A 26,599-nucleotide genomic window follows, 5' to 3' on the forward strand; every position below is an offset into this window, starting at 1 on the left:
TCACTCTGTGCCTCGGTTTACTCAATAGTTTACCATTAGACTGTGAGCTCCTTGAGGGACTTTGTCTTAATCATTGTTAAGCCCAGCACCTTGCACCACCCCTGGCAATTGAAAAGCGCTCGATAAATGTTTGAACAAATCAGGTGAGTGAGTGAGTGAATGGTAGAATTAGACTGATAATACTTGGCTCATACCATACAAGATTGTTATATTGTTCAGATTCATATTTTAAACTTCTCTCACTTTCAAAGAAAGGATTGAGGCAATGTGAGATTAGGACCATGTATAAAAGCCTTAGCTTAGGAATCAAAAATCAACATGCTATAAAGTCATGCCGAGTATTTAGGATTTGCACACCTCCGAGCTCCAGTGGCTTTTGCAGTCCTGTCCCTCAGCTGAACACCAGCCTCCTCCCTCCTCACAGTCCCTACTGGCCGCCTCTGCAGGCCTTGGCCATGAAGCAGAAGTTGTGTGTATAGGTCAAGTGCTCCGTGGAGGATTCCGGACTCTGCATTGTAGATTTGGCAGCTGTCAGTTACGTGTAATGGCTAAACATGAGAGTGGATGAGGCCACCTAATGAGAGGGTACCAGCAGGAGAAGAGGAAAGGCCCGTTAGCATTTATTTTAAGGGGAGGTACCCACTCCAGTTTCTTGCCTGGAGATTTCCATGGGGGTACCTGAGTCGGATGCGACTGAGCAACTGAACACTTTCACTTTCACCAAAGAAAAAGCCTTTCCCAAGAGAGAAAAAAAAGAGAGGAGGAGGGAAAAATCGGCTGAAGAAGGTGGTGTTCCCAGAACCCACAAACGAAGTATGGCCACAGGTGATAGCGTTGTTTCTAGGCAGCAGTTCCTTACTTGTGAAATGTGACAAGTGTTCTACCTTGCAAATCGTTCTGAGAGTAAAAGAAGATCGTGTAAATGAAAGCCCTCTGTAAACTGTAGATATGTTACATAAATGAATCTTTTTCATCAAAAAAAAAAAAAAATACATGCAGAGTACATCGTGAGAAACACTGGGCTGGATGAAGCACAAGCTGGAATCAAGATTGCCAGGAGAAATATCAATAACCTCAGATATGCAGATGACACCAGGAAGTAAAGAAGAACTAAAGAGCCTCTTGATGAAAGAAGACAGTGAAAAAGTTGGCTTAAAACTCAACATTCAGAAAACTAAGATCATGGCATCTGGTCCCATCACTTCACGGCAAATAGACGGGGAAACAGTGCGAACCAGTGAGAGACTTTGTTTTCTTGGGCTCCAAAATCACTGCAGATGGTGACTGCAGCCATGAAATTAAAAGATGCTTGCTCCTTGGAAGAAAAGGTATGAGCAACCTAGACAGCATATTAAAAAGCAGAGATATTACTTGCCAACAAAGGTCCGTCTAGTCAAAGCTATGATTTTTCCAGTGGTCATGTATGGACGTGAGAGTTGGACTATAAAGAAAGCTAAGCACCAAAGAATTGATGCTTTTGAACTGTGGTGTTGGAGAAGACTCTTGAGAGTCCCTTGGACTGCAAGGAGATCCAACCAGTGAATCCTAAAGGAAATCAGTCCTGAATATTCACTGGAAGGACAGATGCTGAAGCTGAAACTCCAATACTTTGGCCACCTGATGTAAAGAACTGACTCACTGGAAAAGACCCTGATGCTGGGAAAGATTGAGGGCAGGAGGAGAAGGGGACAACAGAGCATGAGATGGTTGGATGGCATCACTGACTCAATGGACATGAGTTTGAGTAAACTCCGGGAGTTGGCAATGGACAGGGAGGCCTGGAATGCTGCAGCCCATGGGGTTGCAGAGTCAGACACGACTGAGCAACTGAACTGAACTGAAGTGATATTCTATTAAGTTGCCGTGATCACAGAGTGAGCCAACACTGAACCATTGCTCTGGGGAAAATACAAGGTTAGGTTCCCGCAAGCCTCCAGTCACAACCAAGAATCAATACGTAACCTTCTGTTACGTGTGCTTCTGTTTAAAGACACCTTATTGACTATACATTGTTGACTGATTAACACTGAACTCAGGGCCAACAGCACTACATCTCAGGCCTGAGGAAGCTTCTCCAACACATACTTTCTCCAAAAGGCACCTTACAGCCTGCGCTTAGGAACACTGAACAGCACTTCACTATGCCTGGGGGCATTTAAAACAGCAAGGTCACCAACAAAAAGCACAAACTGTGGCACTAAATTGGCCTCAGGAAGGACACTTGTTTGCAGTAGGAGAGTTAAAGCAAGAAGGCAGAGTGTTGCCTTGTTCACCCTCAGCTGGGAGCACGTGCATACCCACAAATGATGGTGTGAGCACCACAGCTATAAATAAATTTAGGAGTAGGTGAATTCGCTGATCCAGAATCCACAGATGATGAGGACTGCCTGTAATAACAAATACACTTTTACGGAAAATTCTTACTCAGAAGAGTCAAATACCAATATTCTACCACTGAACCCTTTCCCAGAGTAGTTTAACATTGAGCGCCTTACAACTTATAAACTGTCATTTAGAAAGGAAATTAAATCTCCTTTCCATAATGGATAAGAAAGTGATGGGTTTCATCATTCATTTTATTTTATATTTATCATCTTTAGCAAAATCCATCTCTTTTTATTATTCAATTAAATTCAGCCAAGCAAGACAGAATCTCCACCAGGAGAACATGGAGATGGGCGGGATGATATGAGATAAAGAAACTTACAGTCCTCTTGGGTGTGGGAGGGAGGTTCAGAAAATTCATTTTAATACAAGTGGAATATGATCAAGGCCACCATAAATATCTAACATGTATGAGACTGGAAAAAATCTAATGCTATGGAGGCCAAATGAAGGAGAAAGGGTATCCTCTTGGGACTGTCTGGACGATATGAAGGAGATGGTAAGATCTGAAACGATCTTGAAGGATTAGTAAAATGGCAGCTGGAGCTGTGGGATGGGGTGTTGAGAATGTCTTGATACCAGAAGCAGAAGAGCACAGCAGGGAGACCTGCTCTGGGATCTGGGTCAGAACTCAGCATGCATGTAGGGGAGGAGGAAGGCATGGTTTCCATTTTTGCTGTAAAGCAAGGCACAGTGGCCCTGAAGTGATCACAGGGAAGAGAAGAGGAAGGCAAATGGCTGTGAGGAAGGGAAATCCATCCAATGATCTTAATCCTTCATACTGTTTTCAGAAGCTTCTAGGTTTATTCTATTTTCACATTGCAGTGGTTAACTCTTTACCTGTTCATCTTTCACCTCCTTAACTAGACAACATCCTACATGTAAGCTTCCCTGGTGGCTCAGCTGGTAAACATTCTGCCTGCAATGTGGGAGACCTGGTTCAATCCCTGGGTTGGGAAGATTCCTTAAAGAAGGGAATGGCTACCCACTCCAGTATTCTGGCCTGAAGAATTCCATGGACTGTATAGTCCATGGGGTCGCAAAGAGTCGGACATAACTGAGTGACTTTCACTTTCAAGCAGCGGTCATGCCTCATTCTTCCTTAGCTTCTCTCCCTCTGCCTCTGTCCTCTCTCCCTAATACATACACACACACACACCCTAACATACAAAAGATGACCTGAACCATGGCTTCATGTCACCACACAACAATAAATATTTATTCATTCAGTAATGGATTTGATAAACACACTAAGCCCTGGTCTGTTTTCCTCAGGGAGGACGTGACTCAACTTTGTTAGGAACTGTCCCTACATTTTCCCTGCAATACATGTGTCAGGAAGATTCCCTGGAGAAGGGAATGGCAACTCACTCCAGTATCCTTGCCTGGAGAATTGCATGGACAATATAAAACAGATATTATTAATAAAATTCTACTAACAGCCAGTCTATAGCCAGGAACTTATAAATTAACTATGGCCTATTATTTATTGCTTCTAAATTTTAATTTTCTATTAAAAGAGAGTATTAAAGAACAGAGGTAAATTTTAAAATACACACTTTTGCAGTCAAATTGTTTTACTTACTGTTTCAAAACCTCGGTGTGGGTGATCAGGAAATCCACCTGGTCTACCGCCTTTAAATTCATCAAATAGTAAAAATGGATCCAGATTTTTTAACTGAAATAAAAATAAAACCCAGCAGATTAGATGTGCCTTTTAAGTCACACTACTTGGGGCTATATTCATAAACAGATCTAATGAATCTCATTAAAAACAACTTGGCTAATAAGCAATTTTTTGCAATACAAAATGCTTTCAGGAAAGAACTCCTTATACACACATACACACACACAGTCACTAAGTTAATCAGTTGACATTTTATGAGAAGTGGACAAATGATTCATGATCGTCTAAGATCTAAGTAGTCAAGCACAAACAAGATACAGTCCAAAAAGATTCATAATCTCATGGGGGAACACACTAGAACATCAGTTACTGTGCTATGATGATAAATGCTCTGGACGAAGTTAGCATATAGGAGAATGGGGAGACATTAGGGCAGGTTCAACCAGGGAGGTGTTACTTGAGCTGAGTCTTGAAGTATATATATGTAGAAGTTAATCAAGAAGAAGCAGGAGAAAGAGGAATATTCTAAATAAAAGAGCAGAGAAGCAGCTTTGTAAGATTGAAAACCTGTGAGGAAACTACTCTTGTGAAGCAAAAAAATGCACATGGAACTATGGTGAGAGATGGGCTGAGGACAGAGGTCAAATCATAAAGGAGTTTGGGTTTTATCCTGAAGGTGGTGGGTTTAATCAGGTTGAGATGATAAGATCGAGAAAGAGCATTCTAGCATATATGTGGAAGATGGTCTGGAAAAGAAAGAGATGGGAGGCAAAGAGTATTTAGAAGGTGCTTTCAACAGTCTAGCTCAGTTGGTAAAGAATTCGCCTGCAATGCAAAAGACCCCCAGTTCAATTCCTGGGTCAGGAAGATCCGCTACAGAAGGGATAGGCTACCCACTCCAGTATTCTTGGGCTTCCCTGGTGGCTCAGTTGGTAAAGAATATGCCCACAATGCAGGAGACCTGGGTTTGATCCCTGGGTTGGGAAGATCCCCTGAAGAAGGGAAAGGCTACCCACTCCAGTATTCTGGCCTGGAGAATTCCATGGGCTGCATAGTCCATGGGGTCTCAAAGAGTCAGACATGACTGAGCAACTTTCACTTTCAGTTTTCAACAGTCTGGGCAACAACGAAGGCCAGGTCTAAGGCAATGGCAGTAGTGATGGAGAATGGGAAAAAAGAAGAGCATTAGATCACTTCCAACTTTCTAGCTTTGGGGCCTGGGAGGGTGGTAAGGCCATCCAGAAATACAAGAAACATAACAGAAGGAGCCTTGAAGTAGGCATGGTGACTTCATTCTAGGTCACGCTGAGTTTGAGATATGTATATAAATTATATATATATATATATATATATATATATATATATATATATATATATATATATAAACAGTACTATGAATATTCAGTGTCTAGTATACTGTGCAAAAACTAGACAGCAAATGAAGATAGATCTTGAGCCCATGTGAGAGGCAAAAGCAGAGCTGGCTGTCATCAGCATATCTTTATGGTCACCTTGGTTATCCTTGGCCATTTGCTATTCTACACAAATTTTAGAAAACATCTACAAACAAAAATGTTGGACTTTTGGTTGGAACTGCTTTGAATGTATGGATCAATTTGGGGAGAAATGATATTTATGTAGTATTGAGTTTTCCTATTCATAAACATGGTTACTTCCATTTATTTAGGTTTTGGAAATGTCTTTCAATGGGATTTATAATTTTCTCCATACAGATTTTGCATATATGAAACTTTTTTCAACTAACATGCATTTTATGGTGTTATAAATAATATATTTGAGATATAATTGACATATTAGTTTTAGATGTACAAGGTAATGATTTGATATTTGTAAATACTGTGAAATGATCACACACTACCATCTGTCCCTATAAAAAAGTATGAAAAAATGAATATTTTTTAACAGTCTGCTGCTAGGGATCAAAAATGTGAATGGAAGGACTTCCCTGGGGTCTAGTGTTTAAGAGTTCACGCTTCTACCACAGGAGACACAGGTTCAATTCCTTGTCGTAAACTAAGATCCTACATGCCATATGGCATGGCGAAAAATAAAAAAAATTTAAAAAGAAGTGTGACTAGAAAGGTGATTTTGAACACTGCTAAGCTCTTATTGATTTTAATAATTTATCTGTAGCTTCTGCTGGATTTTCTTTGCAGACATTCATATCACCAGTATATTTTTTGGGTTTTATTTACTTATTTTTATTTATTTTAATTGGAGGCTAATTACTTTACAATATTGTGGTGGTTTTTGCCATACATTCACATGAATCAGCCATGGGTGTACATGTGTTCCCCATCCTGAACCGTCCCCCCCACCTCCCTCCCTATCCCATCCCTCAGGGTCATCCAAGTGCACCAGCCCTGAGCGCCCGGTCTCATGCATTGAACCTGGACTGGCAATCTATTTCACATATGATAATATACATGTTTCAATGCTATTCTCTCAAATCATCCCACCCTCGCCTACTCCCACAGAGTCCAAAAGTCTTCTTTACATCTGTGTCTCTTTTGCTGTCTCGCATATAGGGTCATTGTTACCGTCTTTCCAAATTCCATATATATGTGTTAATATACTGTATTGGTGTTTTTCTTTCTGACTTACTTCACTCTATAATAGGCTCCAGTTTCATCCACCTCATTAGAACTGATTCAAATACATTCTTTTTAATGGCTGAGTAATATTCCATTGTGTGTATGTACCACAGCTTTCTTATCCATTCGTCTGTCGATGGACATCTAGGTTGCTTTCATGTCCTGGCTATTGTAAACAGTGCTGCAATGAACATTTCACCAGTATATTTTTATCAATAAGCTTTTGGCCAACAGTTTACAAAGTATTGGGTTGGCCAAAAAGTTCTTTCGGTGTTTTCCACACCATCTTACCACTCAGTTCAGTGACTTGGTCGTGTCCGACTCTTTGCAACCCCATGGACTGTAACACACCAGGCTTCCCTATCACCAACTCCTGGAGCTTACTCAAACTCATGTCCATCCAGTTGGTGATCCATCCAACCATCTCATCCTCTGTTGTCCCATTCTCCTCCTGACTTCAAATCTTTCTCAGCATCAGGGTCTTTTCCAATGAGTCAGTTCTTCACATCAGGTGGCCAAAATATTGCAGTCTCAGCATCAGTCCTTCCAATGAGTATTCAGTACTGATTTCCTTCAGGATTGACTGGTTTGATCTCCCTGCAGTCCAAAGGACTCTCAAGATTCTTCAACACCACAGTTCAAAAGCATTGATTCTTCAGCACTCAGCTTTCTTTATGGTCCAACTCTCACATCCATAAATGACCACGGGAAAAACCATAGCTTTGACTAGATGGACCTTTGTTGGCAAAGTAATGTCTCTGCTTTTTAATAATGCTGTCTAGGTTGGTCATAGCTTTTCTTCCAGGGACCAAGCATCTTTTAATTTCACGGCTACAGTCACCATCTGCAGTGATTTTGGAGCCCAAGAAAATACAAGTCTCTCACTGTTTCTATTGTTTCCCCATCTATTTCCGATGAAGTGATGGGACCAGATGCCATGATCTTAGTTTTTTGAATGTTGAGTTTTAAGCCAACTTTTTCACTCTCCTCTTTCACTTTCATCAAGAGGCTCTTTAGTTCTTTGCTTTCTGCCATAAGGGTGGTGTCATCTGCATACATGAGGTTGTTGATATTTCTCCTGGCAATCTTGATTCCAGCTTGTGCTTCATCCAGCCTGGCATTTTGCATGACATACTCTGCATATAAGGTAAATAAGCAAGGTGACAATATATAGCCTTGACGTGCTCCTTTCCCAATCTGAAACCAGTCTGTTGTTCAATGTCTGGTTCTAACTGTTGCTTCTTGATCTGAACACAGATTTCTCAAGAGGCAGGTAAGGTGGTCTGGTATTCCCATCTTTTTAAGAATTTTCCAGAATTTATGGTGATCCACACAGTCAAAAGCTTTGACATAGTCAATAAAGCAGAAGTAGATATTTTTCTGGAACTCTCTTGCTTTTTCGATGATCCAACGGATGTTGGCAATTTGATCTCTGGTTCCTCTGCCTTTTCTAAATCCAGCTTGAACATCTGGAAGTTCTCAGAAGATCTTACCACTACAACTCACTGAAGGCTCAGGTGACCATTAGCATTTTTTTCAGTTCAGTTCAGTCGCTAGCTGCTGCTGCTAAGTCACTTGCTGCTGCTGCTGCTGCTGCTAAGTCGGTTCAGTCATGTCCAACTCTGTGTGGCCCCATAGATGGCAGCCCACCAGGCTTCCCTGCCCATCATCAACTCCCAGAACTTGCTCAGACTCATGTCTATAGAGTTGGTGATGCCATCCAACCACCTCATCCTCTGTTGTCCCCTTCTCCTTCTGCCTTCAATCCTTCCCAGCATCAGGGTCTTTTCCAATGAGTCAGTTCTTCGCATCAGGTGGCCAAAATATTGTAGCTCCAGCATCAGTCCCTCCAATGAATATTCAGGACTGATTTCCTTTAGGATTGACTGGTTGGATCTCCTTGCAGTCCAAAGAAGTATGTACATTTTTTAAGACACAATACTACTGCATACTTGTAGACTAAGTGTGTATAAACATAAGTAATTTCTATAGGCACTGAGAAACCGAGATAATTGTGTGAACTACTTGATTGCAATATTTGCTTTATTGCAATGGTGTGGAATTGAACCCCCAACATCCCTGAGGTATGCCTGCATGAGAGTGGCCCAAGGAAAATCACAGCAGAAAGGACTGCCTGGCTGAAAGAGGAGTGGGGCATAGAAGCAAATGCAGATGAGTGATGGGTTTCCTTCCTGTTGGGAGCACACCCGCCAACATCATGATATGCAATCATTCCAATTATAGCCTGGCTACACTGTCCATATACAGTATAATGGATGGTACCAGTTGGCCCAGTTCCATCTCTTGTTCACCATTCATCACCAAAACAACATTATAAACTCCTCTACCTCCATATTTACAGCAACAAGGAATGTGTCACCTAGAGCCACTAATGTTAAACACTGTTGTAAATTCTACCCTACAATAGCTCTGTGCTCTAGTTTTTTTATGAGATTTTATTTTCCACTGATACAGTCTTGGTACAAAAAGTTTGAAAAGTAACCACCTTGAAGTGAGAGTGATGTTTTCCTCTCTTCTGATGGGAGGGCTGGGATCCATCTTTTGGCAAGTTGGCAGTGTGTAGAGTGCTAACAAGTATGGTAACAATCTAAATGTTTAGAAGTAGAGCCTTCATCAGCAAAATGTCTACAAAATAATAAATACTGGAGAGGGTGTAGAGAAAAGGGAACCCTCCTACACTGTTTGAGGGAATGTAAATTGATACAGTCACTATGGAGAACAGTGTGGAGGTTCCTTAGAAAACCAAAGATAGAGCTAACATACGATCCAGCAATCTCCTAGGAATATATCTGGACAAAACTACAGTCCAAAAAGATACATGCATCCCTATGTTCATTGTAGCACCCCTATGTTCATTGTAGCACTATTCACAATAGCCAAGACATGGAAACAACCTAAATATCCATCAACAGAGAAATGGATAAAGAAGATGTGGTACAGACACACACACACACACACACACACACACACACACACACACATACAATGGAGTATTACTCAACCATTAAAAAAAAGAACGAAATAATGCCACTTGCAACAACATGGATGGACCTAGAGATAATTATACTAAGTGAAATAAGTCAGAAAGAAAAACACTGTATGGTATCACTTGCATGTGGAATCTAAAATATGACACAAATGAACTTATCTACAAAACAAAAACAGAATCATGTACATTGAGAACAGACTGGTGGCTGCTGACAGAGAATGGGTTGGGGGAGAAATGGAGGAGGAGGTTGGGGTTAGCAGATATAAGCTTCTACATATAGGATGCATAAACAACAAGGGTCTCCTGTAGAGCACAGGGAACTATATTCAATACCCTATGATAAACCATAATGGAAAAGAATATTTTAAAAAGAATGTATATATATATATATATATATTATAACTGAATCACTTTGCTGTATAAGAGTAATTAACACAACATTGTAAGTCAACTATATGTCAATAAAAATTTTTCAAATATTTAAACAAAAAGTAAAAAAGTTGGGCTAAGAATAAGAGAATAATGGGAATAATGGTATGCTCTTTCACTGGAGTATGTCATAACTACTTAAATGGTATTTATGAAGAATTTATAAGAATGTGGGAGGTGCTTGGCTACCCTGTTAAATGAAAAAGTAAGGACACAAAATTGTTTACACTGTACAACTAAAACATATAACTAAACAGAGGTAAAAGAAAACATTCTCTGTCTTCAGTTCAGTTCAGTTCAGTCGCTCAGTCATGTCCGACTCTTTGCGACCCCATGAATCGCAGCACGCCAGGCCTCCCTGTCCATCACCAACTCCCGGAGTTCACTGAGACTCACGTCAATCGAGTCGGTGATGCCATCCAGCCATCTCATGCTCTGTCATTCCCTTCTCCTCCTGCCCCCAATCCCTCCCAGCATAACAGTCTTTTCCAATGAGTCAACTCTTCGCATGAGGTGGCCAAAAATACTGGAGTTTCAGCTTTAGCATCATTCCTTCCAAAGAAATCCCAGGGCTGATCTCCTTCAGAATGGACTGGTTGGATCTCCTTGCAGTCCAAGGGACTCTCAAGAGTCTCCTCCAACACCACAGTTCAAAAGCATCAATTCTTCGGTGTTCAGCCTTCTTCACAGTCCAACTCTCACATCCATACATGACCACAGGAAAAACCATAGCCTTCACTAGACAGACCTTTGTTGACAAAGTAATGTCTCTGCTTTTGAATATGCTATCTAGGTTGGTCATAACTTTCCTTCCAAGGAGCAAGCATCTTTTAATTTCATGGCTGCAGTCACCATCTGCAGTCATTTTGGAGCCCAAAAAATTAAGTCCGACACTGTTTCCATTGTTTCCCCATCTATTTCCCATGAAGTGATGGGACCGGATGCCATGTGGCACTAGGAATGATTCCTATTCACGTTTTCCCTTAGAGTAGAGACACACCTGGGGCATGGTAGACCCTCTGAATTAGTAGAATGTGGGGGTCTCTATAGCACAGGTTTTTCAGCCAGGGACTTTTAACTGGGTAAATTCTATATTTTATATATCTCTATCTATAGATAGAATTCAGGGTGACTGTAAACTTGGCTGGGAACAAAAAACACATCATTATTTTTACTAACTTCCAACTAAATTTTTTCTTCTTCTGAATTTTTTTTTTGTAGTAAAACAAACATAACATGAAATTTACCATTTTAACCATTTTAAAGCATATAGTTCAGTGGCATTAAGTACGCTCACACTGCTGTGCAACAAGTCACCACCATCCATCTCCAGACTGAAATGTAACATTTCCTTTAATTATGAATGCAGTCAAAGAATCACAGTAAATTACCAGGACCTGTGACTTTGTCACCAATAGAAATCAAAGCTCTTTTCATATCACATCACAGTTGCTGCAGGTACTGAACTATGTTCATGCTCCTCAAAGCTTTGAAATTAAGTAGTTATGAGAAGTGCCACTACATCTTCTTACTGAATGTTACTAGAGTTATTTAAGTTACTAATTACAAATTTGTTTTTGCAATATTTTACTAACTATATTTCAATACAAAGATTTTCCTTTGTGTGTAATCCCATGTATTTTATACATTTTAAAAACATTATTCTGAGAAGGAAATTTATAAAACAACATTCTGAGAGTGAACTGATGGATTTCAGCAGACTCCCAAAGGGGTTCATAAGACCAGAAAAATTAAGAACCCCTCAGCAGATGTGTTTCTGATGGAGTAATTAAAGTATTAGCTACCCTGAACATACAATACTGGGTTTACTGACAGGTGTTTGAATTCTTCTGCTGGCAATGTGGCCTAGAAGAATATGACACCACATCCATCTGCATCTTCCCAACATCCACTGTGCATTTAGTCCTTAGAATAATCTTGTTTGCCTGTATCCCTTTGAAAACCAAAATCTGACTGACCTCAGAAGACATTCTCAGATGAACAGGAAGCTAATGGTGGGAAGAGTATGAGAATATTAGAGCAGAATTTAAGAAGAGGAACAAACCAGCCTCACTTTTCAAAAATAATCCATTTCCCTAATATACTTCTCCTTTATTCAAAAAATATTTTGGAGAGATGCTCAACATCACTAAGTAGTAAAATGCAAATCAAAACCACACGGAGATATCACCTCACACCTATCAGGATGGCTATTATTAAAAAAAAAAAAAAAAAACAAGAAATGACAAGTGTTAGTGAGGATGTGGAGAAAGGGGAACCCTACTACACTACTGGTTAGAATGCAAATTGGTACAGCCACTATGGAGAACAGTACGCCAGTTCCACAAAAAATTAAAAGTATAACTACCATGTCATCCAGCAATTCTACTTCTGGGTATTTATCCAAAGAACATGAAAATGCTAACTTGAAAAGCTGTATGCATCGCCACGTTCATTGCTGCATCATTTACGATAATCATGGAAAGAACCTAAGTGTTCAATGACAGATAAATGGATAAAGAAAATGTGGTGTATATGGGATACAATGGGATATTATTCTACTATAAAAAAAGAATGAAATCTTGCTGTGTGCAACAACATGGGTGGACCTTGAGGTCATTATGCTGAGTGAAATAAGTTAGACAAAGACACTGTATGATCTCATTTATATGTGGAATTCAAAATCAACAAAAAAAAGCTCACGGATGCAGAGAACAGATTGGAGATCGCCAGACGTGTGTGTGTGTGTGGGGGGGGTGACAAGTGGATAAAGAGGGGCCAAAAGGTACAAACTTTCAGTGCTAAAATAAATGAGTCATGGGGAGGTAATGTACAGCACAGTGACTGTAGTTAATACTGCATTACATATTTGAAAGTTGCTAAGAGAGTAGATCTTAAAAGTTCTCATGACAAGAAAAATATTACGGTGACAGGTGTTAACTAGACTTGTGATCATTTTGCAATATATACAAATACTGAAGCATTGTGTTGTTCACCTGAAACTACTATTATATGTCAATTATACCTCAACTTCTGCTTTTGGAATCTGGAGCTGGGCACTGTATTCCATGGATTAGAATCATCATTTCCTTTTTTTGCACGTAAGATTTTCTTTTCTCCAAGTCCCGTGTCTCCCCTTCTCTGAGGGAGACAATCACCTTCTCTGAGGGAAGCCCCCACTTAGCCCCCCATCAGGAGGTCCAAAGAGTCCAGTCTCAGCCATCTCTCTAAGAACTCAAAATGCCTGGCAAATGGCTGACTGCCTCAGGGTACAGACCTGACCCAAGAGGAGGCAATGGGATTCTCTCTCCTAGGAATTTGGGATTGGGCCCCAGCATCTGTCCCTGGTGCTTTGACTGGTGGGCATGTAAACCTAGGGGATCTAGCAGGTATGCCTGGGCATGTGCACCTGGAGGCTGACAGATCAACTCAGGATAGGATGTGGGTGTTCGGAGAGCAGCACAGACGTTTCAGTCAGGATCACTGGATCCACAGTACAGAAATCCCCTTGGGGTGGGGCTGGTCTCGAGGAGACCCCAAATGCTAAGTTTAGAGTTGGTTCCTAAGGTACCCCACGGGGCAGCTCATGATTGTCTCATGACCTATCTTCCCAAGCTTACCCTCAGGGTCCCACCAGTCCCTTCCGCTAAAAAAAAAAAAAAAAAAAAAGGCATGAAACAGCCATCCAACCAGCATACCTCGGGTCTTCCGATGCTTCTGCGGACTCGTGCTCCAACTCCTTCCGACTGCTCCCGGCTGAGCACTGAGAGGGTAACCTTCTTGGAGGACATCGTATCCAAGGTTAAAAAGCAAGTGTTCTGAGGCTGAGCTGTAGAGGATGCAGGATAAGAGAAGGGACAACAAAACAGAGACGTCATCAAGGAGGGACTGACCACCCACGGACTATAAAATATAGGATAGGAAGTTCACCCCCCACCACGCCCCAAATATTGTATGGCCAAAAAGTTCATTTGGGGTTTTCTGCAAGATGTTACAGAAAAACCCAAATGAACTGTTTGGACTTTTTGGCCAGCCCAATATTAACAGCTATAATTTTTTAATTGCTTACTCTGCTTTCAAACACCATTAATGATGGTGGACGCCTGTGAGTGCTAAGGAGGTTCTCAGCACCCTACTAACGATTTACAATGGTTATCTGGTGTAGTCCTAGGACCACCGTTGACCACAGTTAGTAATAACAGCTGCTGGGCATTTACTTAGAACCTCTAATGAGCACTTTACCTGCCTCATCTGATTGAAATCTCTGCCCCTACCTCTATCCCACGTTGCCCCAGAAGGGAGCTGCTACCATGAGCTGAGAGAGATCTGGGTATCTCTTATCTGAATGTGCAAGGATCTTGGCACTGAAAGGGATCTTTGAGGGTCATCAAATTCAAAGACTCATCTATCCCTGAAGTTCAGGGTCAACTTAAGTGGCAAGAAATATTTGAAGCTTTCTCTGAAGTCTTCCAGAGCACAGAAAAGCACAGGAAACTCACGGAGGAGGTGCCCTTGACCATGCAATCTGTATTCTACTCAGGACCCCCAATTCAAAAGTGCTTCCTCTTTGTGAGTCTCACACCAAGTATAATTAATCTATTTTCCACTTCAAATGCTTGCAGACAATACACGCAATCCCTAAAGCTCTTCTGCAAATGACATATAATCCATTCCTTCAAAGTTTCCCACTCAAACCAAGATAGATATTTTAGCAAGAAGCACAGACTCTGGAGCCACACAGTCTGAGTCTGCATCCCAGGTTCACCACATATCAGCTGTGTGATCTGAGGCCAACTGTTAAACCTCCCTGTTCCTCAGGCTTTCCACCTGTGAATAGGAGTCATAAAACAGTGTAGATTCTGCAAAGGAGTGTAGTCAGTGTTCTAAGAATGCAAACTGCTGCTACTCAGAGCACTCAGAGGGTTTAGCACTGGCTAAACCCTCCAGCCAGTCAAGTGAAAGTGAAAGTGAAGTCTCTCAGCTGTGTCTGACTCTTGTCCTACTCTTTGCGATCCCATGGACTGTAGTCTACCAGGCTCCCTACCAGGCTCCTCTGTCCATGGGGTTTTCCAGGCAAGAGTACTGGAGTGGGTTGCCATTTCCTTCTCCAGGGGATCTTCCTGACCCAGGGATCGAACCCAGGTCTCCTGCATTTCAGGCAGACGCTTTACCCTCTGAGCCACCGGGGAAGCCCTGCCAATCAAGGCTCACTCTAAATGTGCCCTCCCCTGGGCTGCCACCTTTAGTGAACTCAATCCTCCACCTATGAGCATCTAGAAAGTATTTTACGTCCAGCCCCCGCCCTCAATTTGAACTATTTCTGGATCTTTCCAGACTCCTCCAATTAAGTTCTATGCACGTGCACCACTGACGAGGTACTTACCAGATCTTAGTGCTCTGCAGAAAGAAAAGTCGTCTGCGACTTGCACCAAACTGCAGAGGACTACTTAAGCATCTCTGGCCATTTCTCTTAGGAGACCCCTGGGAGTCTAAAGCGGGCCAGAGAGGGCGGGGTCTGCCCCGTCGGCCCCGCGGGCGCCAGGTACCCGAGCCCGGTGAAGGGCGGCTATAGCAGCCCGTTCGGCGGCTGCAGCGAGGGGCGTGGAGAGGGCGGGCTCGGAGGGCGCCCCGCGGCTGCCTCACAGTGACTCAGCGCTTCGCTGCCAGTGGCCGCAGGGAGGCTGGAGGCGGGAGTCCACGGGTCTCGGAGGCCCTGGGCAAGGGCGATACTCCTTGATTGACAGTCCGCCGCCGCGAGGATCCCTTCGCCCCGCCCCTCGCCACAGCTCCGCCCCGGCCTGTTCGGCTGCCCTTGTGATGGGCGGGCGGGGAAAGGTCACTGGAGAGAGGCGCTCTGGGCCCTAGGAGGCATGGATGGGCCTAGCAGGTGCTGTGTTCAGGCCAAAGGTCCCAACTGGACCTCCTCGGAAAACTTGTCTTTGCCTGGAGTCGGCTACCTCCATCACTTCTTGGGCCTTGTGTGACCTTGGGCAGGTAGCTCAGCCTCTCTGTGCCTCGAGTGCCTCCATTGTAAAACGGGCGTGGCGACGATAATACAGTACAAGCTGATGGGGTTGTGATGAGAATTAAAGGAGCTGGGCAGGCCCTACTGCTGCTGCTGCTGCTAAGTCGCTTCAGTCGTGTCCGACTCTGTGTGACCCCATAGATGGCAGGCAGCCCACCAGGCTCTGCCGTCCCTGGGATTCTCCAGGCAAGAACACTGGAGTGGATTGCCATTTCCTTCTCCAATGCATGAAACTGAAGTCTCTCAGTCGTGTCCGACTCTTAGCGACCCCACGGACTGCAGCCCACCAGGCTCCTCCGTCCATGGGATTTTCCAGGCAAGAGTACTGGGGTGGGGTGCCATTGCCTTCTCCGGGGCAGGCCCTAAGCACTGCTCAATTATTGCTTACATCATTAAGTTGCCGCCTTTACAGGGCTATGCGTAGTTGCAGAAGCCTCAAAGGATTTCTATTCTGTAAACAGCAGAAAGCTCATTGCCTGCTTTTGAAGAAGGAAGGTGCCGGATAGTAAATATTTTCAACTTTGCACGTGTTCTCTGAGACGGCTGAGGCAGTTGGCCTTTGTAGCAACAAGCCAGCCAGAGACAGCATGTAAAATAAGTGGGTGTGGCTGCGTTTCAATAAGACTTTAATTATGGCTGCTGACATTTGAATTTCATGGAATTTTCACTTATCATGAAGTGTTACTCCTCTCTTGATTTTTTATTTCAAGCACTTAAAAGTGTAAAAACCATTGTTAAGCTCACAAGCTCTAAAAACAAGGTAGTGGGCTACACTTGGCTGCAGGCCTAGTTTAGAGACCTGCTCTAATAGGCATGTAGAGGAAGGGCTTTTCCCCAGATTACTTATATGTCAGCGTCAGCGCGGCTCAAATCGCCGCCTTACTTCAATGAGTCAAAGCTAAATGAGATAATATACAAGAACATTAAAAGTGCCATGAAATAATCTTGCTGCTTATCTTCATTATACTTAACCTTTGCAACTGTCTCCAAAGAAAACAGAAGTAGGGACTCTCTGTCAGGCACTTGGCAGTCCTTGGTAAATACTTCTGCATTCCCTACCAAATAGTTCAACGCATAGCCAATTGCCTGAGCCTGAAACCCAAGCCATCATTTGTCCACCTTGAAATCCTGTGGATTCTGCTCCTATTATCTCTTAAATATGTCCAGTGCTTCCCACCATCCATCTGCTCTGGTAGTCAAACCATTCTCCAAGTCGCAGGGAAATGAACCAACCGCCTAAAACCTTCCTTGCCCTCAAGAGAAAATCCTGTGATGTCTTTAACCCAGCCTCAGCCTCAGCATGCTGATACTTACTCAAGGATAAACATACACACACAGAGGTGGCCCCTCTTTCCTTTTTATGCTGAACTTTTTAAGGCTCTCGAATGTGCATTCACTCTTTTGTCGACTTGCTGTGCCTCTGCCTGGAACTTTCTTTCTCCTTGATCTGGCTCATTGCCATTCATCTTTCAGCTCTCAGTTTCCACATCACCCCCTCTAGGAAACCTTGCCTGTCTGTCCTCTCAAATCCGGGTGAGATGTTTGACCTGGTGAGCATGACGACTACACATTGTTACCACGATTACACATTGTTGATCAGTCATTGGTTCTCCTCCTTTGGAAGAGTCTATTTTCCTAAGATGGTTCCAACAGTATCTCCCACATACACATCTTCTTTTCAGTGTGACCTTGACACACCCCACCATCACAAGTGGAGTTTACTTCTGTTCCTCCTAAGTCTAGGCAGGGCCTGTGGCTGCTTTGACTGATGGAATACACTGGAAGGGGTAGTGCCAGTTCTAGGTGTGGCTCTGAAGTAGCCTGGCAGCTTCTGCTTCCTGCCTTCTGGAAGTCAGTTGCCTTGTAAAAGGAGTGATGACTCTGAGACCAGCATTCTGGAAGAAGCCCACACCACATGGAGGAGTAGTCTTGGAAGAAGAAACACCATGTGAGGAAGGAGACAGAGGCCAAGGACACTGTGGCGCCAGATATATATACAAGCCATCTGGGAAGTGGCTCTTCCAGGCCCAGCTGCCATCGCTGACTCTGTATGTGTAAGACATGAACACTTAACTGCATTCTTCCCAACTTCCAGACCCACAGACTTGTGAGCAGATAAACATGGTTGTTTCAAGCCACTCAGTTTCCAGATTATTTGTTTAGTCATGATAGTTAACTGGAAAATATGCTTTAATGCAAGAAAAGAGATGTGGTGGATTTTCAAAGCTCTCTGGAGTAAAAAAAAAAATTTCTACAAATATTTACCCTTTCAGAAAGCAAATCTGTTCATCTAAATGTTACTACCAAGGCAAGCAGCCATCCTGTAAGATAAAATGTATTAAACTAGACTTGAGAGATGAAATGTTGTGTCCCACTGGGCAGAGCAGTAACCTCTGAAGCGCAGGGGTCCTGAAAGTTTCTTCAGTTACACGTGACATTGAGAAGGATGGCTTCCTGATACAAGAAAACAGGAGAAGATGGATGCGCTCTACATTTTTACATGCTTCCATATTGGACTTCCCATACTCCTGAGGATGCTTTCAGTTTACCACATTTTCCAGGCTTCCCCTGGGACTCAGAATCCCCTCCACCTCTGAAACAGGCAGAAGAGCTCCCTTTCTTTCTTAACTTTGAGAAGTCAGTCGCAGGGAGAAGCTAATTCAAAGGCATGCATTGTCAGGGCAAGGCAGAGAAGTCTACTTGTAGGCTGTTGCACAGAAAAAAAAGAGTAGACCTTAAAAGCTAGAAGACTTAAAATGAGGAAAAACAAGCGTGGCGGCAGTGGGGGGGAGCACAAATTTTTACAAATGGAATATGCAGCATGTAACATTTCACTGTAACAGGGCCGGCTTTTGAAATGAGAAATGTGACTTCATACATGGAGCTATGAGCACTTTTCACACTGTCATTTGCCATCCAGTCAGCGATGCTGAGCAGGCAGCTGGATATATGAATGTGTAGATATGCCATCAGCTGCTAAATGATTCCAGGTAGCACCATTATCTGTCTTTGAGGACACCCACATTATCAACGTATTTTATGAGATCATTTTTCCTTTTTCATTCAAAACGCTTCTCAAGAATATACCTTATAGAAATACATGGACATCTTAGACATTTCATCATTTGCCATTTTTTCTCCTTCAAGCAGTCAACTCAAAAAATCTTTCTTAAAAAAATCTTTTTTTCAACATTGGTCAGGTTTCGGTAATTTGCCTTAAAGCACAGTCACTGCTGTTCATTAAATGACAAATATGTCTGGAATACTCCATATTAGGGATTCAGACTCTCTGACTCCAGGAAATGGCTCCAAGTCAGCGACTGATTATTTTATAAGTATTTGTTTACGAAGGACATAGATATGCTCATGGTCGAGGACATTAAAAATATCCAGGAATGATGTGTACACTTGACTCCCATGTCCACCCTCATGAGAGCAATCTGCATGGACACAGTCTGGTCCATTAGCCAGGGTTCTGACCTAGACCGCTACATGTGATCAACCACTGAAACTCATAACTGCCTTTCCCATGGGTTTCTGGCAGTGTGCCAGAAAGGAACAGCTTATGACCCTCTCTTTTCAGCCACTGAACTTTCCTAGAATTCACCACAGGCAAAACATTCTTAGCCCTGAAAGGCTGATTCATCTCTGAACGAAGAAAATGGAGAAATTTAGGTGAATGATTCCCCTGATACTTTTACCCAGTTATCCTGAAAACCTTTCTCAGTTTTCAGCTCATATAATGCCATGTCTTCTGGCCCAATGAAGGCTACTTTCAAGATTACAGTGTTGGAGTTAAAATAAAAAGCTAATTTGAATTAATATTCAGTTACATACTCTGAAGTGTCTACAAATAAAGTTTGCTAATGTTTGCAACTTACTTTAAATGCAGCAAAAAAATAACAGTAACAGTAGTGGTGAGGAAAAAGTGAAAATGAAAGTTGCTCAGTCGTGTCTGACTCTTTGCGACCCCATGGGCTATACAGTCCATGGAATTCTCCAGGCCAGAATACTGGAGTGGGTAGCTGTTCCCTTCTCTAGGGGATCTTCCCAACCCAGGGATTGAACCCAGGTAATAGTAGTAGTAGTAATACCAATAAGGTGGATTGACAGATGGATAGAGGGTTGATAAATAGATGTCAAAACAAATACAGTAAAATGTAAATATAGAATCTAGCAGTGTATTGGTTTTTTTAAAACTTTTTTGTATTTTGAATATTCATGATAAAATTTTGGGAAAAAATAATTTGAATCAAAGTGGGAATCGTAGCTGGAAGTTCCATAAAGATCTCCCCTTTGCCTACTTCTTTTGCTTTCAACTCTGGTACCTCGTACACTATACAATTTAGTGAAGATGTATTGAATTGAGCTGTTGAGCTAAATTCCAAGCTTCTAGGTCACTTCCACAGCTGGCAGGATTTTTCTAGAGCATGAGTTGGCAAATTTTTTCTATGTAGGCCAGATAGTAAATATTAGAGACTCTGCGGGCACATGGCCTCTGTCACAACTCAACTCTGCCATTGGAGAGCAGCCTCACCCGATACGTGAACAAATGACTGTGGCCATGCTCCAATAAATCTTGCTTCCAAACACAGGTGATAGTCACAGCTTGCCAACTCCATCCAGACCCCACGTCCTTACCTTCCACTAAAAAATAGGGAGTGAAATTGATAAAATGCGAACAGTCTATGTAAATATTTCACAGTAGCACGAAAGGGCACAACAAAACCACACAACAAGGAATTCCCTGGTGGTCCAGTGGTTTTGACTCAGTGCTATCACTGCTGAGGGCTCAGATTCGATTCCTGGTTGGGGAACTAAGATCCCTCAAAAAAAAAAATCCCCACAGAACCAACTTTTCTATGTCCACCCTAACCCTCCCACTCCACTCACCATCTCCTTTCATGAGGAAAAAAAGGTTATTTGTTCCATCACTGAACCTGAGGTTTAATATGCAAACATTCTTAGAAGAGATAACACATTCATCTTTGGTTCCAGTAAGTGTAACCTATTCACATCAGAACCCAGCCTCCAAGTGGATTATCTTAACACCAGGAGGCATAAGAGCCAGAGGTCACGGAGTGATGGCCCCCATGAAGAGATTCTTGTGGAAAAAGCTCAGGCTACAGAGAGAACCTATCAGAGTTCTTGTGGGCTTACTCTTCAGGGAAGAGAGACAGATAAGTAAATTGTGTAGTTGGTTTTAACATGTTAGGTGCTATGAAAAAAAGATAAAGTGAGCAGAGTAAGGGAGTCTGGGAGTGCTGGGTGGAGCGAGGTGTAGTATTAACAAGATGGTCTAAGTAAGGCTCATTAGCAAGATGCCTTTTGACACAGAACCTGGAGATGAGGAAATGAACCACGCAGATGTCTGTGATGGTTTGGCAAGCAAAAGAAACAGCCTGTGCAAAGACCCTGGGGTGGGTAGTGCTCTGAATATTGTAGGAGTGGCAATGTAAGGTAGAAGAATCATAAGATGATGTTAGAGATGGCATTAGGAGACCAGAAGATGGGGGACCATTGAAACATTCAGACAGGAGGAGTGGTGGGCTTTGACATACATGTGAAAGCATCATTTTGGCTAGTCAGTGGAGGATAGCAGGCAACAAGTGCAGAAGCAGGGAGAGCAGGCAGGAGGCAAGCACAATACTCCAGGTGACAGATACATGGCAACTTAGTAAGTAGCAGTAGAGCTGGTGAAAAGTGGCCAAATTTGGGATATATTTTGAAAATATGGTTAACCATATTTCATGATGGATCAGATGCTGGCTGTGAAGGAAGGGTAAAAGTCAAGGGTGATTCCACATTCTTTGGCTTGAGCAACTGGAAGGTTAAAGTTGCTATTAACTGAGAAGGCAAGCCTTGTAGGAGGAGCTGGTCTGAGGGGTTAGTCGGGAGGTCAGCTTTGGACACGTTAAGTTTGAAATAGTTATCAGATATTCCAAGTATATATGGGCAAGCTAACAGTCGAATACAAGTCTGGAATTCAGGGGAGAGGGCCTGGCTGAAATTTGGAACCCTAAACATATAGATGGTGTTTAAAGCCACAAGTCAAAGGAATTTTTTAAAGAGAAAACTAGAGGTCAGTCAGAAGCCAGAAGAAAGACAGACTGTCTCCCTCTCTCCCCTTCCTCCCTCCCTCCCTCCCTCCCTCTCTCTCTGTCTCTCTCTCATACACACATACACACATACAAACACACATAATGGTTCTTTCTTGTAAAAAATGTGAGCACTACTGTTCCCAACTGAACAAGCTTGTTTACATCATGAAGTCAAATCACCCCACGAGCTTGTTGCCTGCTAAAAGCTCAGGAAGAGAAGCTAAGAGGAAATTTCTATGGGTCTCCCTGGCTAGAGGTGACAACACAGACCATAATTTAAGCAAATCAAATCATGTAATGGAAATAGCAGGTTGCCACAGCAAGTTAGAATTGGACTAAAGACATGGAAAATACAGAGCCCAAGAAAGGTTCAGGAAAAGTGGCAGAGGAAGTGAATGAATAGAATAAAGAAATAAATCTGGGACATTTTGACTCATAGGAAAACACTCCTCCCAGCTGCCCTCGAATGTTCCAAGCCCTCAAAAAGGGATGAGAATCCCAAGAGATTGTGCCTAGGTATTTCAAGAGTTCTGCCACTTCCTCCTTCCCACTCCTAAATTGACTTTTTATTCTAGAATTGATCTTCAGCCATGCTACCATGTTTAAACAGCAGAGTAAGTACAAATTACCATATGGGAATGGAAGTGAACTAGCAGAGGGTAGAATTCATTTATTTGGCTAAGTTGCTTTGCCACGGTCACCCTGCTTCACCCTCGGTTTCTCAAATGACTGCCTACTTGATTGCTAGAGGATGGAGAGCTGTGTGGAGTCCATCAGTGACTTCTTTGCTGATGTCAGGGTGTTAAGTTCTCTTGTTTTAAATTGTTCTAAAGGAAAATCAGAACAATCTTTGTCATTCCCTAAATTCCAGTTTCAAACAGAAGTATTTTTCAGACATTCTACGGTAATTAAAACTTTACTGTGGTCCTTGCTCCACGGGACATAAGTCCCCTGAAGGTTTGGGCTGCCTCTGTTCTGTTTACTGCTGCATCTCTAGCTCCTAACAGAATGCTTAGTACACAGGTTCTCAAAAGACTGCAGCACGCCAGGCTTCCCTGTCCATCACCAACTCCCTGAGCTTGCTCAAACTCATGTCCATCCAGTTGGTGATGCCATCCAACCATCTCATCCTCTGTCATCCCCTTATTCTCCCGCCTTCAATCTTTCCCAGCATCAGGGTTTTTTCCAATGAGTCAGTTCTTTGCATCAGGTGGCCAAAATATTGGCGCTTCAGCATCAGTCCTTCTAGTGAATATTCAGGACTGATTTCCTTTAGGATTGACTGGTTGAATCTCCTTGCAGTCCAAGGGACTCTCAAGAGTCTTCTCCAACACCACAGTTCAAAAGCATCAATTTTTCGGTGCTCAGCTTTCTTTATAATCCAACTCTCACATCCATACATGACTACTGGAAAAACCATAGCTTTGACTAGATGGACCTTTGTTGGCAAAGTAATGTCTCTGCTTTTTAATATGCTCTCTAGGTTGGTCATAGCTTTTCTTCCAAGGAGCAAGCATCTTTTAATTTCATGGCTGCAGTCACCATCTACAGTGATTTGGAGCCCAAGAAAATAAAATCTGTCACTGTTTCCATTGTTTCCCCATCTATTTGCCATGAAGTGATGGGACCGGATACCATGATCTTCATTTTTTGAATGTTGAGTTTTAAGCCAGCTTTTCCACTCTTCTCTTTCACTTTTATCAAGAGGCTCTTTAGTTCTTCTTCGCTTTCTGCCATAAGGGTGGTGTCATCTGCATATCTGAGGTTGTTGATATTTCTCCCAGCAATCTTGATTCCAGCTTGTGCTTCATCCAGCCTGGCATTTCGCATGATGTACTCTGCATATAAGTTAAATAAGCATGGTGACAATATACAGCCTTGACATACTCCTTTCCGAATTTGGAACCAGCTGTCCATAGCTAAGCCTAAAATAAATCATTAGGTCACCCTGTTTATTTAACTTATATGCAGAATACATCATGAAAAACGCTGGACTAGAAGAAGCACAAGCTGGAATCAAGATTGCCGGGAGAAATAGCAACAACCTCAGATATGCAGATGACACCACCCTTATGGCAGAAAGTGAAGAGGAACTAAAAAGACTCTTGATGAAAGTGAAAGAGGAGAGTGAAAAAGTTGGCTTAAAGCTCAACATTCAGAAAACGAAGATCATGGCATCCGGTCCCATCACTTCATGGGAAATAGATGGGGAAACAGTGGAAACAGTGTCAGACCTTATTTTTGGGGCTCCAAAATCACTACAGATGGTGACTGCAGCCATGAAATTAAAAGACGCTTACTCCTTGGAAGGAAAGTTATGACCAACCTAGATAGCATATTGAAAAGCAGGCATTACTTTGCCAACAAAGGTCCGTCTAGTCAAGGCTATGGTTTTTCATGTGGTCATGTATGGATGTGAGAGTTGGACTGTGAAGAAGGCTGACCGCCAAAGAATTGATGCTTTTGAACTGTGGTGTTGGAGAAGACTCTTGAGAGTCCCTTGGACTGCCAGGAGATCCAACCAGTCCATTCTGAAGGAGATCAGCCCTGGGATTTCTTTGGAAGGAATGATGCTAAAGCTGAAACTCCAGTACTTTGGCCACCTCATGCGAAGAGTTGACTCATTGGAAAAGACTCTGATGCTGGGAGGGATTGGAGGCAAGAGGAGAAGGGGACGACAGAGGATGAGATGGCTGGATGGCGTCACTGACTTGATGGACGTGAGTCTCAGTGAACTCCGGGAGTTGGTGATGGACAGGGAGGCCTGGTGTGCTGCGATTCATGGAGTGGCAAAGAGTCAGACACGACTGAGTGACTGATCTCATCTGATCTGATTACTGATTACATACAGTCAGTGTGCACAGGAGAAGATATTAAGATGAGTAAAGCCATGATGTTGTGACTCACAAACGTAGAAAACAATCTTATGGTTCCCAAAAGGGAGGCAGGGGAGGGATAAATTAGGAGTTTGTGATTAACAGATACACACTACTATATATAAAATAGATAAACAACAAGGACCCACTGAATAGCACAGAGAACTCTACTCAATATCCTGTAATAAACCATAATAGAAAAGAATTGGAAAAAGAATATATATATGTATGTATAACTGAGGAGAGGAGACAACCTACTTTGGATAGGTGAAAACATCTGACTTCATTATGTCTTCTAGTTCTGCCATGCCTAGGCATTTGCACACTGCCAATATTATTATTATAATCCATTTTTCTTTTAAATTCTCTTTATTGCCATATTCAGGCAATATTCTCCTGTCTCCTGTCTCCTCCTTCCTCTCTCCTGTACACCTGAAACTAACACAACATTGTAAATCAATAATACTACAATAAAATTTTTTTAAAAAATGAAGTTTAAATGTTTCAATGTCATAAATCATTACAGTGATAATCATAAATCAGTCAAATGATAATCACATTCTTTCATTGCACTCTTGGTGCATGGTACATTAGCCAAACCCATCTCTATTCCATTTCTGGATTTCTTAAGCTGTGGAAATGGGTTTCTTTTTGGTCATTTGACTATCTGGCTCTCTCATACCCTCTCTAGCCTCCCTGGGTCCATTCTTGAACTTAGTTTTCATTGCTTATTCTCTGCACACTTTGGCGTTACCTCATGGTTTCCTGACTCGTGTGAGAGGAGTCAGCGTCACAAGCAGGCTTTGGCCGAGATATTTTCTCCTCCTTTCCAGCACAGAGCTCTCCAAACAAAGACAGGTTATCACATGTACCCGAGAGCTGCCTGGGAAAAGCAGGAGCTGTAGTTATCAAAGTTGGAACCTGTATGAAATATGCTTTTGTCTCCGTTTTTGTTGCACTCAATCAGGTCAACAAGTGTTGGCCAAGCGTTGAGCGTGGTTTCCTGTGGGATTGTGTAAGGCCTTGCAGGACAATAAACGTTTGGGGGGCACTGAGTAATGTGGCCATTTCTGACTTGGCAGCCGGGAAAATGTGAGACAATTTGCTGCTGCTGGAAGGAGGACAGCTGGGGCTGTGTTCCTGCAAGAGCAGAGCAACCTCACAGCCGTGGCCTTGAGCAGCAGGACCAGCCAAAATGGTGCGTGTAAGCGGCAAGTGGCTACAAAATAGGTTTGCATCTGGGTGTTGTAGACCCTGAAGTTCACAGATGGGGTGGCGGGGGGAGCGCTTTAAGAAAAGTACGGCAAAATTATGAATGTGACGCTGATGGGGCTCTTTGGTAGGACCATGTCGTTCAGGGGCCTGCTACAGGAAATTCACTGGAAATTCCCTCCTAGCTCAGCATCTCGTTCATGGAAACTGTCAGGTTGTGTGCACATCACCATTGGCTTGATCTGGCTTTGTGTCGTTTCCTCTGCTGATTTTCTCCATACCATTCTTTAGCCTTTGCCTTTCCAGGAGTTTGTTTCTT

At 42.6% G+C, this 26,599-nt stretch overlaps 2 protein-coding genes across 6 annotated transcripts in view; one reads left to right on the forward strand and one right to left on the reverse strand.

Annotated features, from left to right (window-relative positions):
- The window catches only part of PIR (pirin), a 98,268-nt gene extending 82,543 nt beyond the window's left edge, over window positions 1–15,725 (reverse strand). The window contains exons 1-3 of one of the 4 annotated variants that reach the window (XM_027534067.1): window positions 15,450–15,725; window positions 13,765–13,895; window positions 3,971–4,063 (exon numbers count right to left, since the gene is read on the reverse strand). In XM_027534067.1, coding sequence (XP_027389868.1) covers window positions 3,971–4,063; window positions 13,765–13,857 — 186 coding nt within the window. In that variant the 5' untranslated portion in view covers window positions 13,858–13,895; window positions 15,450–15,725. The remainder of the gene's footprint in view (window positions 1–3,970; window positions 4,064–13,764; window positions 13,896–15,449) is intronic. The other 3 variants (XM_027534065.1, XM_027534068.1, XM_027534066.1) reach the window with 3 other exon arrangements.
- A 10,398-nt stretch (window positions 15,726–26,123) lies between these two features.
- Window positions 26,124–26,599, forward strand: part of BMX (BMX non-receptor tyrosine kinase) — a 45,883-nt gene continuing 45,407 nt past the window's right edge. For both annotated transcript variants that reach the window (XM_027533930.1, XM_027533931.1), the window contains exon 1: window positions 26,124–26,266. In XM_027533930.1, the coding sequence (XP_027389731.1) occupies window positions 26,264–26,266 (3 nt within the window). In that variant the 5' untranslated portion in view covers window positions 26,124–26,263. The remainder of the gene's footprint in view (window positions 26,267–26,599) is intronic.

Source organism: Bos indicus x Bos taurus, chromosome X (assembly GCF_003369695.1).
Source record: "Bos indicus x Bos taurus breed Angus x Brahman F1 hybrid chromosome X, Bos_hybrid_MaternalHap_v2.0, whole genome shotgun sequence".
Taxonomy (NCBI): domain Eukaryota; kingdom Metazoa; phylum Chordata; class Mammalia; order Artiodactyla; family Bovidae; genus Bos; species Bos indicus x Bos taurus.